Consider the following 14,290-nt stretch of genomic DNA (forward strand, 5'->3'; position numbering starts at 1 on the left):
GGTCCGCGCTTGTTTCCCACCTCCTCCTCGCCTTCCACTACTAGACAATTACAATTTTAAACTGCAACTCGTTATTGAATCCGTCGCTTGATTTGGTAGATCTCCTAGATTTCGATTTATCGCCGTACTCGGACTAAATAGCTGCTTACTGGTGGGTGTAACTAGTACCCGCACGCCCCTACATATGAATATGTATATGTATGTACGCTGATGCTGAATGCTGAATACTGCTGAATTCCGCTGAATGCAGAATGCAGAATGCTGAGTGGGTGAAAATGCTCGAGATGCTTTTTGGGTGTGCCAAACGCGATCTCGCCTATCTATCGAGAGCAAATCAAACTTGAAGATTTAGATTAGCGGGCTAGGAGGGATTTTGGTAATTTGTAATTTGGTAATCGTTCGCCCTAGATATATATGTAGATGTATAGTTTTGCGGGCTAGTCTAGGCTAGTCTATGTTAAGTAACTATGTATGTATGTATGCATGCGACTATGCTTATAAGTGTGGTTAGTATGCTGGCTATTTCGCTGAGTCCAGTCCTCCGCTCGAATATGAATATGAGTATGAATATATGAGTACATGCTGTACTTGCTATGCGAAACCAGTAGCTGGCCTACCAATAATTCAACTGCTCCGTCTATGGTTGTAACTTAAGCTGTGTGTGTCCGTGTGTCCTCTGATCTGGCTTATAATTTAAATTTGTACTCGTTTTGTACTCAATTGCTCCATAATTATTACATATGTTAGTACGTGTATTTATGTATTTATGTATGTATGTATGCTTATGCGTTGCGTATGCGTATGTTTATGTTCATAATTTCCAAATGAGAAATGCTTTCAAATTTAGTTACAATCGTGGGTGTTGTTCTCTTAGAAACTTAATGGCTAAATGATCGCGTCAAAATATATATGTATGTATTTATGTATGCATAGTACGTAATTTTAAAGATCTTTTTAGTAGGTAGTGAAATCGTTTCTCTGCGCTGGCCGAGAATTGCTTTTTTGTTAAAAGTATTACTCAAAATTGTATTTTGATAAGAGTTCATTCCGTTTGCTTTTGCATCGTCGATCGATTTGTTGTTATGTTTGTTATAAAACGTGGCTTAGTAAATAGTTACATATGTGGGTCTTGCAATGCTCGCTCTTTGCTATATCTTTGAAAAATCTTTGAAATCATCTCTGGATGATTTTAGTCATTTAGTCAGGCTGGCGGCTCGCCGACTCGCTTTATCTTAGTATCTAAGTAATACGAAAAAAATGTGAATACCTGATTTAAGTTTTGGATTCGTTTAGTGTTCTTTTTATTACATTAGTAGCTACGTGTATATGAGCATTTTGTTTGCTTTAGAATTAATCGTAGGTGTATTTGGGCAACGTGTTTTTGGAATATTCGGTTTATTTGAGAAAATACCTGCTTGCATTTAATTAAGTATTTTTGGTATGTATTTTGTAAAAGGTATTTAACTATCTGTCGTTTGAATGTGTGTATTTGAGTGTAGTGGTTATGTTGTAAGTTATTGTTTTCTCCTTTTGATTCTTAGCCTTTGGCAAATTGTTCAGTATCCTCATGACTTGTAGTAATTGGTTGTGTCTAACATACTCATTATCCTATCGATATATACGTTACGTTTAAATGCTTTTTATTTTGAATTATGGCATTCGGTATTCGCTTAAATCTCACTAATTGTCTCCTCCCTATTTCCTTTCGCTTGTAGTTAATGTTTTTTGTTTCTTTATCTCACGTTTTTTTGTTTTGTTTTGTTTGGTTTTATTTTTTACACAATTTCTAAACTGTGGCTTTTAGAAAACGGCGCTCATTTGTAATGATATAAGTATTAGTTCTTTAGTATTGGTTTAGTAAATCTCACACAAATATAAAATATGGCATTCTCTCAGATGTCGCTAGGCCCGATACGATGCGATATATATGATATATATATGTACATGCGTTTTTTTGGGATGCTCTGCGTGCGTGCGCTTTGTGTGCGAGTGTTTTGTGTTTTGAATGATTCGATCTGGATCACAAGAAATGAACGGCTCTTCAAGGTGTACGATTGGATAAAATGAGGTTACGAGTATATTATGGCGATCGTGTGGGTACCCGGGATCTCTGCCCCGGGTGTTGGCTAAACTAAGGTGTAAAATAATTACGATATCTACTCTATATAAGTAGCTCTAATAAGTGGGTTCTGCCCCCCTGCCCCCTTCTGCCTTCTCCTGGTGTATATTACGTGTATATAAATATTGTATATGTTTTTTGTTGCCACTCCGCTCTCGTAGAGCCGTCGGCATTTTTGCATCTTTTTTAAGGTTAGTTTAGTGATTTAGATTTAAGATTTTCGATTTAAGTTTTTAGATTTTAGGGTTTTTGTTTGTTTTGCGCATTTAATGCAATCTTGCTTTATTCGTGGAAGGAGTGTTAGCTATGTATGTATCATCTCTCTCCGTCGATCCGTTGAAGTCGGGTTTGAACACAAGGACAAAGAATAGAACGTCTCAAAACAGTAAGAACATAACGTAAACTACATAAGTAACTAAGTTGGCTAATACATTTCACAATCCACGCCTGGTCTTTAGCCCACAATCCAATCCTAGTCGGCGGCTCTACGCGTGTGTGTGTATACATTTGCTATTAAAAATCGCTCAGATAATTCAGCTAATTCATGCGTTGTCCATGACTTCATTAAGTTTCATCGTATTGTTTTCTTTTGTTTTTATCTTTTGTTTTATTTGTTTCTTTTGCGAGGAACATGTCACCTAAATGTGTATTCAATACGCCCTTATATTGCTCTGGATTTTCCATACGTTTTCACTATGCCACGCCCGCTAAGTCTACTAAATGCTAATGAACACATTGAGTCAAAAATTATAACTTCTTCGTTATTTTGTTTCAGGTCTGTTTCGTTAACTTCCCCAAATCTCCCACTAATTTTAGCTAACCCCTCCCTCCTCCTCCTTTCAACCTGCCGTGTATCTGTATCCTGTGGCTAAATCCTTTCACAATAATTACAAAGTAACGACAAACGAAAAACAAAGCCCTGTGATGCATGATCGGTATGAGTGAGTGGATTGATGGATGGATGGGTAAACGTCGATGAATGTCAGTTAAACTCGGTTTCAGCTATGCCCATGATGATTCGTGACTGGATGATCTGGATGGTCGGATCTATATGATATCTGTATCGCTCTAAATGGGCGAAAGTATGTATGTTAAGCTATGTTAAGTTACTTTACGTTATCAATGTCATTGCAATTTGAGTGTGTTGCTCTTTCACTTATTTTGGCCTCACCATATATGGTTCTTTAGTTGGCTCCGAAATTGCGGTTTAGTTAATCAGTCTTTGTATAAAGTTCAACGAAAAGTCAGCGGGTTCCATCAATATTTTCTTGTTTTTTGTTTGTTTCTTTGTTTTGTTTCGCTTTGCTTCCCTTCGCAAAGTTCGTGTTCTCAAATGCTCAGTCTCAATTATAAGGAAATTATAAAAATACATATGTATGTCCCAAAAAAAGTAATTTTAAAATAAACGAGAAACAGAACTGAACAAACGAATTATAAATATAATACAAACATTAATACCATTCCACAATGTTTCTGCAAATCATGTTTAGTAACTCTTGTCGAATGTAGTTTCCTCATTCCGCTAAGCAAACCCGTAAAAAAACACAATCGCCACCTGACCTGGTTCGTACCTCCTTCTATCAGCTAGCAAACTGCCTTTCAGTCTAACTAACAGGTAATAATATTTTCATCTAGTAAATGGTTGAGTTCCATCTTTGCTTTATCATTTACTAGGTTCGGTAACTCTACTGAATGCTCACGGACCCTACGTCTATATATATCTCCTAAGTCCTACTCAACCGCCTGCCTTTCGCTTTAGTTCTTGTTTTCGTTTTTGTTTTAGTTATAGTTCTAGTTGGTTGGGCTTGTATATTCGCTAGATATATGCATATGCGTATAGATATAGATATCCATAGATACATATGTGTAATTCGTATTGTATTGTAAATTACCAAATCGTAACCATAACTCTTAAGCAATATCGAGGTAATCGTTGTAGCACTTAAGCTAAAAATTTTCGCTAACTTTCATGATTTCAGATTTTTCCTTTTTAAATCGGTTTCGGCACCTGCTCATAATCGTCCTGTTATTCGGAACTCTACGCTAACGTTTAGCTCTTGTAAATGGTCTAAAAAAGATCGGTACTCGTGGCCTTATTTAGAATACGTGCACAAACCGCTTGTAAGGGTTTGACCCTTCCTTGGAGTCTGGCGACAGTTCAATGAGGAACACAATGCGACCGTCTGGCATTATGGCCACATCGCAAGTGCGATCTTTCTCGTCCAGCGTGGGCGGCATCAATGGATTGATGGAGGGTCGCACCTCGATCTAAATTGGGGAATACAATACCATGTTAGTGATGATTCAATACCCTGTTGGTTGATCCTAAACTGAAAAGTGTACTTACATCCCACATAAAGTCCAGGTTCTGATTGAAGACCAGAATGCGTTGATTCTTGGAATCGGCCACTATAATGCGGCCCTCGTCGTCACAGCACAGGCCAGAGGGTCGATTAAACTCATGGAAGCCCGAGCCCTCATGTCCCTTTACGGAAAGAATCTGCAACAAGTTCAAAAGCACATGAGCATCAATGGAACCAAGCTATTTGCAATCATACTTACGTCGTTGATGTCTGGATCAATCAGGTAGAGGCAGTGGTTGTCAAAGTCAGACACTATGATGTTACCCGTGGGCGTGTAGCAAACGCCTCGTGGCGACGCGATTCCTTTGGTTTGCCCATGGTTGTCGAACACTATCTGGCGGATGAACCGACCCTCTGAGTCGAACTGCTGGATGCGATGATTGCGCGAGTCGGTGACCACAATTTGGCGGCGCGAGTTCACGGCCACATCCCACGGATACTGGAACTGACCGTACTCCTTGCCGTAGCTGCCGAACTTGAGCAGGAAGACGCCGCTGGCGGTGAAGATTTGAACACGGTGATTGTCTTTGTCCACTACAATAATGCGATTATCAACGTCCACACAGATTCCAGCAGGCAGGTCGAACTCTCCATTGCCCACGCCTTTGCGGCCGAACTTGAACTTTAGGGAGCCATCGGGATTGAAGACCTGAACGCGATTGTTGCGGCGATCCGATACGAGCACGTGGCCCATTTTATCCACGCATAGACCCCATGGCCGGCTCACCTGTCCATCCTCGTGGCCCTCGGTGGCGAAGGATAGCGAGAGAGCATTCGAGTTACGCACCTTGACCAGATCCATGCATCCCGGAATGGCCTGCGTGGTTCGCGGCGCACTGAAGTGTAATCCCGGCGAGCTGCGCAGTCCATTGAGTTCCCAATCAAGCGCAGCGCTGGACATGCCACTGGACATCCCACAGGCACTTCCTCCGCGCGGTTGCATGATGGGCGATGGAATCCGGAAGCTATTGTCTCGCAACAGGGGACGTCGAACACTTGAGGAGGCAACACTCAGCGGATTGTTGGGCATGTTCATGCCGAAGGCCAAGTCCATGCCGTTTGTCACGCCAACGCCTCCGACTACTCCAGCAACGCCTCCCACAACTCCCACGGAGGCCGCGGCCACGGCATTTACACTGGAGACACTCGGTACAATTCCGTTGCTGCTAGAGACGATGGGCAAGTTCTTGTCGTCCACCAGGATAACGCCACCCTGGTTGCGGATGTCCTGTAGCAGGCTGTAATCTGGTGGTGCGAAGGCAAAGACTTCCTGTTTTGGCTGCAGGTCCTTATATATCCCCGCAAACTGCTCCATCTGTCGCTGGCCATTGGTCAACTTCATGGCAATTTCGATCTGGTCCATGTTGCATGCGTTGTCCGCCACCTTGCTAAGCATATCGGAGGTTTCGGAGAGTCCGGCGAGAGCAGACTTTAAGCCTGCCATCTGATCGTGCAGGATGGCCAGACGACGCTGGCGGAGCTTTTCCACAAAGTCCAAGAGGAAACGCTCACGGTCCTCGATGGCAATGATAAACTGACGGAATGCCTTGCGTATATTATCGCTCAGCTCGCTGCAATTGCGCTCGATAAGCCGGATGAAGGCCAGCGCTTTGTCAATGCTGCTCTTAATGCAGCGCGTGCCCACCTGGCTGCTCTCAATGGCGCCGTCCAGCTTCTCCTTCGAGCCCACCATAAAGCTTTGGATGGACGCGTAGCTGTGCTCCTTGTGCTCGTGCAGTGTGCAGCACTGACACACCAATTTCCGGCAGTAGTCACATACGTAGCGCAACATCTCATTGTGAATGTCGCAGATAAAGTTGCCGCTGGGCGGAGTCTGTGCATTTACCGAGCTGCCACCCGTGGGCGAGGCTCCAATGGGCGTGGGCAAGGACACGATCGAGTGGTTGGAGGACAGCGGACTGTTGCGGTGCTCCCTCAGGCAGTCGTTGCACATGAACTCGTTGCACTCCAGGCAGCGTATTGAAGCACTCACCTCGCACCAACCGCAGCTGATGCTCGAGTTGTTTGATGACTCTGGCGACATCTTCGGATTGCTGCGGGCACCGCTGCCAATGGGTCCAATGCTGAAGTCGCCATGCGTGTCCAAGCCGCCCAGGAAGTTATTGATAAAGAAGTCTGCGCGTGGTGGTGAGCTAGAAAAGTTCAAGAGTGATTTAGTTCAAGCTTCTTGGTTTTTTAATTGTGCTTCTATCTTACCTCTGGCCCACGTTCGGCAGTAGTCCCACGTTGAGGTCCCAGGCGGGAAAGCTCTCCAGGATGCCCGCCAGCAGTCGCTCGGAGGAGTTGCTGGCATTGCTGCTCACACTGCCGCCTCCACTTCCGTTGGCCGTTGAGGAGTTGGCCACACCGTTGGCGCTCGGCGCATTGCTGCTGGCCATTTGTTGCGGAACCGAATTGTTTGACAAAAGTTCCATCATAAGAGTGGTGAGATCACGTTTCTAGAGCACAAGGCGGCAGTCAATGGAGTGGCGCTTTTCCGCTACACAAATAGTAAGATTTGCGAATTATTTTAGAGATGTTTGACGAAAACTCGAAAAACTCGTAGATAATATTTTGTAATAATTTTTTTTTCTAAACTGCGTTTGGAACGCGCGGGACGTCGTCAGTTGTCGAAGGGTAGCACCTAACTAAATTGGCCAAGGAAAAGGTGCTTCATTAAGTAGTCCTAGGCAGGCAGTTGCAGCTGCATCTAGGCATCATCTTAGGTAGCGGGAAAATTCCCCAACCGCTTGCCTGCCTGCTTATGACCAATCTACAAGGCCGGATCCCCGACCCCTGATCCTTTAAGTAGGCCCGTCCCGAATCCGGGAAAAGCAATGCAACCCGAGAAAGGCAGCTGTGCGCCGCGAGCGGCAGCAGGTCAGATTTGTGTGTATCTTTTGTATCTGTAAGATACTTGGTTGCATTCATGCCATTGTCAAGTTCTTCGGAATCCCGGAATTTCGGAATTAGCCACGCATTTCCTAATTTACGAGCTAAAATGACGAGTTTTCGCGCGCAATTCGGCGAACTGGCTGTACTCCGTATATACTTTTTGTAACCCAGATACTAGAGTCGGGAAATTACTCCCCAAAAACACGGGAAAACAAACTGGACTGGGATTAGGAACCACCCTCACGGGGCCCCACCTCAGCGCTCAACCTTATTACGTAGTTACAATATTTTCCTGCTTTTCCACCCACCACCTCGCTTCGCCGGCACTGCGCAAGCGACTTTTCCGGCGGGGAGAATGGGGTGGAAAACCCAAAGCGACAACGTCATAAAACAACAGACGGAACTGGTTTCCATCTCCTAGACGAGGAGCGTAGACCCAATAAAACGACCGACTTTCATCCCTCCACCGGGTCAGGATTACGGAGCTGTTTCTTCCACACTCTGCGGAAAACTTGACGACAGGAACGTGTATTTCCTTCATTCTGATTTTGGGTGATTTGAGTTAATTTATAGTATGACTTGAGGGGTAGCAAATCCAGTGTACGAATGGGGTTAAGGTGGAAAAGGGTTATTGAATGTCTGCGGGCTGAGGTTAGACCTCCCGTTGCTCTCGCCAAGGAATAATATTAAAGTCAAGCTATTGATGATTTTTTCGATCTGTGGTGAAAACTAGTAAGCCGGGCGGGAGATCCAGTTCATATATTAAGATGCACTGTGAACCAGAATATCTTTTCATAAAAAGTTGGTGTAAAGGATCAGACACCTTTAAATAGATTTGCATATTGATAAACAAGAACTCAGCGGACTTTTTTAATCAGTTCTAAGAAAAATTTTAAAGCAAACCATTTTTTTTCTACAACCCACTTTGGGATTTTAAGCCAGTAAAATGTATATACTTAATGCGCAAATATGTTGATATTATTAAATATAACCATTTTAAGGACAAGATTTTACGTTCCATGAGTTAAAGGAACTTTGAATGTTATTACCATTTCGACAAGGAGATCTTACAAGACGACAAGATGCTGGGGATGTTTTAATGTTACAAAATTCAATATGCATCTATGAATTAGCATTCTATAAAAAGAAAATACACTCTTCGAAGGGGTTTAAAGGGAAATCATAACAACGTGAATTTCCATACCATCGACAGTCCAAGAAAAGGGGTTGTGGGAAATGGTTGCGATTGGATTGCGAAGAGTCCTGATGAAATCAATACACAAACTCAGCTTTGATACCCTTTTTTCGGCTAAACAATGCAACGCCCTAGGAAAGGAATGCACTTCTAGGATATTTTCGAACCGTGTAGACAGCGGCAACAAAAACAAGGATAAGAAGAACAAGAGCAGGAAAAGGACTCCGTGCGGAAAGAGGAGGGGGAGGAGAAGGAGGAGGCATCAGCGAAACTACCCTTGTCACCCTTGAACGTTTTCCATTGAAACGGGTCTGTCTCCGAGTCGAAGGACGTGGAAAAAACACGACCAAGAAGTTAAAGTCCTTTCACAAACACACAGACACACACGGTTACAGCGGTACATTTGTGTTCGTGCAGCGAGGATACAACGCAAAAACATCGGGGGATGAGGACGAGGGTTGTATTTACACAAGTTTCTCTACATGTCCGTATGTAGGTGGTTTCTGCGCCGCAAATTGTCCGTATATTTGTGTATGTATATTTTCCAAAAACGGAAAAGCGTCGAGAGAAATCTTTTGGGAAATCTTGGGAGTCGTGAAAATCAATATTTGCATTTGGCAGCAATTGGACTAAGGTCTATTTATCAAATTCTGTTGATAGTGGCACGCTCGTGCCTCCTCTTTCGCTCTCTACGTGCATCTCCTTCGCGTACACACCTTTTTTAGCAGCCGCATGCAAGACGCTTGGCTTTTGTTGTTGTTGGGTCGCGCGTTCAGTACCGATTTTCGCTAATTGATTCGATTTTTGATTTGATGCGGTGCGGATTCCGTTTTGAATTGGCTTGGCTTTGCCTTTTCAGCGGATTTTCGCGAGGCGAAATTCGTTTTCCAGAGAGCTCTTATGCGTAATCCGTTCGCTCCGACAATCGTGTATTCCTTATTCCGACTGAAGAAGATACATTCGAAACCGAAACTGAAAACACAACATAACACTCGAGTCGCTCGCTCTCCCTCTGTCTCTCTCTGTTGCTTTTGCCGCTCATCAACATCATCATCGCCTATGTAGCCTAAACAAAATATAAAAAATAAACCCAAATGTATCTCACAGTTTGTTTTTTGATTTTGATGTGCGCGCGCGCTCCAAAAACGTCGCTCTCTCTTTCGTTTCGCCCGCTCTCTTCTTTTCCTATTTCTTCCGCTCTCTGTTTCTCCTTCGCAGGGCGCACGGACACAGGCACACTCATGGACGGGAGGCTCACATGCACATTTTATCTTCTATTTATTTTCACTTCTGCCGCAAAGAACTGCATTTAATACAGAGGGTCGATGCAAAAGTTTGGTCAGATGTACTGTTACTAACCTCAAACAATCGAATCGCTTTATGGGCCATAACGGCTAATAGGATAATGGCGTCCGCTTCGGTCCAGGGTATCAGGGGCGTATGGATTCTATACAAGATTTCCTTTTATGCGGATTACGCAGCTAACATTTCCCCCGACAAATTTAGTTAATAACTCTGATTTGATTTACTCACATATATTATGCTAACTTAATTCGTGCACCATGGCTTCTTTAACTCACTTGTCAAATTCATTCACTCTACGCAGTCTTAGGGTATCCCATAGTCGTCACTCCACTTCAATTCGATTTAATCGTCAGTTCTTATTCGTTTATTATGCGAGTGTTTGATCGATGTAAAAAGCTGCAAACTCTTTGAAAATCGCTTATCGTCGCTGTGCTTACAGATTGTTTACATTTTCCAAGCGTTTTCGGGAGAATCTCATTTACCCTTGGCTGAAAGCGAACGAGAAATCGAAAAAGCCACGAACAATTATTCCTATTGTGTGTTTGTTTCTTCTTCCAATTACTTTGGCGGCGTGTTTTAGCTGCACTCTGCGGTGGCGCCCAGCTTTTTGTTTGGCCCAATCGAACGGCTCCAATTCTGACCCACTTATTGCGGCGGGGACTAGGACTCGAATTCGGCTCAAAATCTTCACTCCAACCTTCACGCACGCATTTAACCATCAAACTGCAAAACTCACGTTCATGCGCTCGCCGCTGCCGTTGCCTCTTCCTCTTCTTCTGTGCCCGGCTCTCTCGTTACGACGCTGCCCTTCTGCTGCTGCTGGTTTTTGTTGTTTTTGTCATTCGCGCCCCTGTTTGTTCAGGGTATCGCGGGCATAGCCGAATTGACGTTTCGTTTTTGATGCTCACAATGGCTGGTCACACTGATTGTTATATGGTAACTGTTATATTTTAATTTTTGTAAACATTAGTATAAATGCAATAAAGGAAATATGAGATCCTTCCTCTTGGTCATGAACGTTATTGTGATTACACATCAGAGGGGATTCATACTACTGAAATTATATAGAATTTGGTTTTCAAAAATTTAAGGTTAAATAAACACTTGCTTAGTGAGTTTCGAAAAGAACATTTAAGTTTCAATGCAAGAATAATTAGAAATTTTTATAAATTCAGCGACTAAATTTCAGACTCTATATTTAGAAGATGAGCTTGCTGAGTTCTAGAAAGTTAACCTCCATCCAATTGGACCCTATTAAGCAAATCCCAGAACTGTTAGGCCCGCAACTATTCAACGAAAGCCCTTGAATCATTGAAAAATTTTAAAAACATGGGGAGATGTTTTCTCCTCCTCCTTTCTTCTCTCTTCTTCTTTCAGCCGAAAAACACCACACACCAATAGGGAAGTATCAAGCTGCCTACGCTTGACCAAGTTTCGTCCATCCGGAGAGCATTGAGATTGGTGAGCGGAGAGAGCGAGCGAGAGCGCGGAACATTAGCATTAACGACGCATGTGGCGCGAAAATGCGGATGGAATCACCTTGTTGTTGTTGTTGCCGCGTGCACCACCCTTAAAGAACTTGTTTTGCACTGACAGAAATTTTGAGCCGCTGTGGCTGGAAAAATGCAATTGCAACAGCCGTGGCCGTGGATAATTGGGAACTCGAACTGCGGGCGGGGTGCGCAGGTAAAAGGCGCAGGTGCACCGGAACGCAGATACAGGTAAAAGTGAGCGGTTATCCTGAGGAAGAAACAAGTAATCATGCTGGCGTGATCGTCTATTTGAAGTGTAAATATGTATTGTAATGCAATATGGTATGTATTGAAGTGTTGGTATGAAGGAAAGCAGGCCGGAATACTGATTACATGCTACGTATGTAGGCAGATTCACAGAGTTAGTCAGTCGCGTTCTTATAATACTGTAAGCTAGGCCTATAAAGTACATCTCCCCACATTCCCCCGGACATGCGCGTCCTCAGCCGAACTCCAGTTCCTCGATGAGCACGTTCTGCAATTTCTGGCGCACGCGCAGACGCCGACGGCTGTCCAATCTTTGCAGGAAGGGCATCAGACTGAGCAGGAACATCCGATCCGCCTCGTCCTGGAGATCTCCACCCGAGGGATCCGTATTCGTGGCCGCATCCGTGCTGATATACTTGAATGGCATATCGGCGGGGGGTGACTGTGAGTTGGAGAACACCTTGGCCTCCTGCTCGCTCTTCAGGATGCATCCGCCGTGGCTAGTGTTATTCACCTTGGTCTTGGCCACCGCCTGCTCCATTTCGTCGTCGTCATCGAGCACTTCTATGGTGAATACACCAGAACTGGAAGCGTCGGCACGATTTGCGCGTTCCTCTTCCAAGTTCTCCGAGGCGGCATCTTCGTCGAAGTCATCGTCATCCTCCTCGTCCTCCTCCCTTTGACTCGGCTCCGACTTAAATCTCTTATTCTCCGGCGGCTGGCAGTCGCGATCCTCGAAGAACGAACTGATGTCCGAGAAGCTGGGCTGGTGTAGCTCCGAGTCATAGCTGTGGCTGAGCTCGCATATGGGCTCCGTAGCCACAATGGGCATTGAGTCATACTTGTCCGGCCCCAGCACATTATTGTTCTCCGTCCAGTGTCCGGGTGGGTGCTTCTTGCTGCTGCTCCGCGTCTGACGCATGATATTCTCGTGAACGGCGGGCTCCATGAACCGCATGTCGTTGTAGAAGCGCCACGAAGAGGGCGTCTCATTGGACAGGTTATTGCGTATGTACACCTTGCGAAAGTTGTCCCTCAGGTGGCCCCACTTAATGCGGCAGATGTCGGCTGTGAAAGGGGGGTCAGTCATTTAAGCGGGGAGCGCAGAGGAGAAATAGTCAGTCATACACTAACCTGGCAAATTCACATCCTGACCCACCTCGAACCAAACGGGCGTGATGTCGCTGCGCTTCTGGCCATTGGCATTGTTGCGCAGCCACAACATCGGACGTCGTGAAACAGCGGCAATCAGGCGCTTCACCGTTTCGATGGGCAGCTTGGCGGTGTTGGTGAAGGCGAAGGAGGCGGTGGCAGAGGCGGCGGCAGAGGCAGAGCCAACGGAGGCCGCCGACGATGACGCATTGTAGGCCATCTCCATGTCCAGATCCGAGTGGCCAATTTCCGATAGCTAGTTAGCCAGATCCAGTTCCGATTCCAACTCCGAGTTTCCCGGCAAGCGACTCGCGCAGCTCAAGCGTTCAGGCAGCACTGAAAATACGAAAAATACGGGCACCACGAAGTGTACGGCCCAGCCAGCAACAACCAGTTTACGTGCCTTTTGGCGGTGCCGAGAGAGAATTGTGGAAAGAGCGGACGGAGCTGGTTGCGACGGCACAGGCAAAGGCAAAGGCGGAGCAGCGGGATCGGGAAGAAGGAGAGAGGCTTGAGCAACAGGCTTTGCCACGAACGAAGACCCAAGAAGAGGAAGAAGAAGCAGAAGAAGAAGCAGGCGCAGGCGAGGCGGCAGAACAACAACTGAGTTGCCTGGCAATATTATCCGGATGTTAAGCTTCCGCTGCGCTGGCCGCAACTCTGTGTGTCGTATTTGCGCTTTTTACGGTTGTTAACTTCGCCGTTGTGGGCCCACCGTAACGAATCCAATATGCTCTGCACCGAAAAGCGTATATTGCAATAGAATTCCAGCCGTACAGCAACTTGAGCGGACATGTCGCGCTTTAGCGGTAAAAGTCTTTCCAGAGAGCTCTATGCCCCTCCCTCTCGTTACGCGAAAGGAGATCCTTTTCCAGGTGACCCGGCCGCTTTGACTGGAAATTCATAGTGTAGCGTATAGAGAGCGGTGTAGTGTACTTTGTTTATTTTTATCAAAACTGGATTTTACTACGGTCGGCTGGCTGGGCCGCTTGGAAATGGAGCTGGAGGGAACGTACAAAATTCACGCCACGCCAGTGGAGCCACCGCCACAGCGTACATACATTTCTACATATAGACGAGAAGCTCCAGCTGGAACGATCGTGAGCCTGGAACCGAAGACTGTATCCGTTGTCTGTATATGTATGTGTACACACGTACATATGTTTGCTTGTACGTATATGCTTTCGGGTTGAGTCTCCTCTTCTTGGGACTGCGAAAATGCAAGTGAAGCAGACACGACAAGTGGCGACCGGGGTTATTTATCAGATCTTCTGTAGCTTTGCGGTTGGGTTTCAGCCTGACATTTGATCCTCGCCGCAATTTATACTCGTCTTTCTACCCACACTGCGAAAAACACACACACACATTCGTATGCACAATGTACGTGGACAGACGGCGGCCAATAAATGGGAATCCAACACCGTAATTGGCCATTTTCAAGAACGTCTTGCAAAGAAAACTGGGGAAAAAATACAGACATGCCTACGTATCTATGTATACGAGATATGTATGTATATTTATA

The 14,290-nt window shown here is 45.1% G+C and overlaps 2 protein-coding genes across 4 annotated transcripts; both read right to left on the reverse strand.

Moving 5' to 3' along the window:
- Window positions 1-1,271: 1,271 nt before the first annotated feature.
- On the reverse strand, window positions 1,272-10,758 carry LOC6608003 (protein wech). Of its 3 annotated transcripts, none has more exons than XM_032714309.1 (6): window positions 10,614-10,758; window positions 10,153-10,365; window positions 6,700-6,982; window positions 4,682-6,635; window positions 4,467-4,619; window positions 1,272-4,387 (listed from the first exon to the last, which is right to left on the reverse strand). In XM_032714309.1, the coding sequence occupies exons 3-6, from the start codon at window positions 6,918-6,920 to the stop codon at window positions 4,217-4,219; spliced, it is 2,499 nt and encodes an 832-aa protein (XP_032570200.1). In that variant the 5' UTR covers window positions 6,921-6,982; window positions 10,153-10,365; window positions 10,614-10,758; the 3' UTR covers window positions 1,272-4,216. The 3 variants fall into 3 exon arrangements, with proteins under 3 accessions (XP_032570200.1, XP_032570199.1, XP_002032751.1); XM_032714308.1 differs by lacking the exon at window positions 10,614-10,758 and adding an exon at window positions 10,440-10,594; XM_002032715.2 differs by lacking the exons at window positions 10,153-10,365; window positions 10,614-10,758 and adding an exon at window positions 9,289-9,501.
- An 878-nt stretch (window positions 10,759-11,636) lies between these two features.
- LOC6608004 lies at window positions 11,637-14,136 on the reverse strand. Its single transcript, XM_002032716.2, has 2 exons — window positions 12,751-14,136; window positions 11,637-12,684 (listed from the first exon to the last, which is right to left on the reverse strand). The coding sequence occupies exons 1-2, from the start codon at window positions 12,992-12,994 to the stop codon at window positions 11,852-11,854; spliced, it is 1,077 nt and encodes a 358-aa protein (XP_002032752.1). The 5' UTR covers window positions 12,995-14,136; the 3' UTR covers window positions 11,637-11,851.
- Between the last annotated feature and the right edge of the window lie 154 nt (window positions 14,137-14,290).

Source organism: Drosophila sechellia, chromosome 2R, assembly GCF_004382195.2.
Source record: "Drosophila sechellia strain sech25 chromosome 2R, ASM438219v1, whole genome shotgun sequence".
NCBI lineage: Eukaryota > Metazoa > Arthropoda > Insecta > Diptera > Drosophilidae > Drosophila > Drosophila sechellia.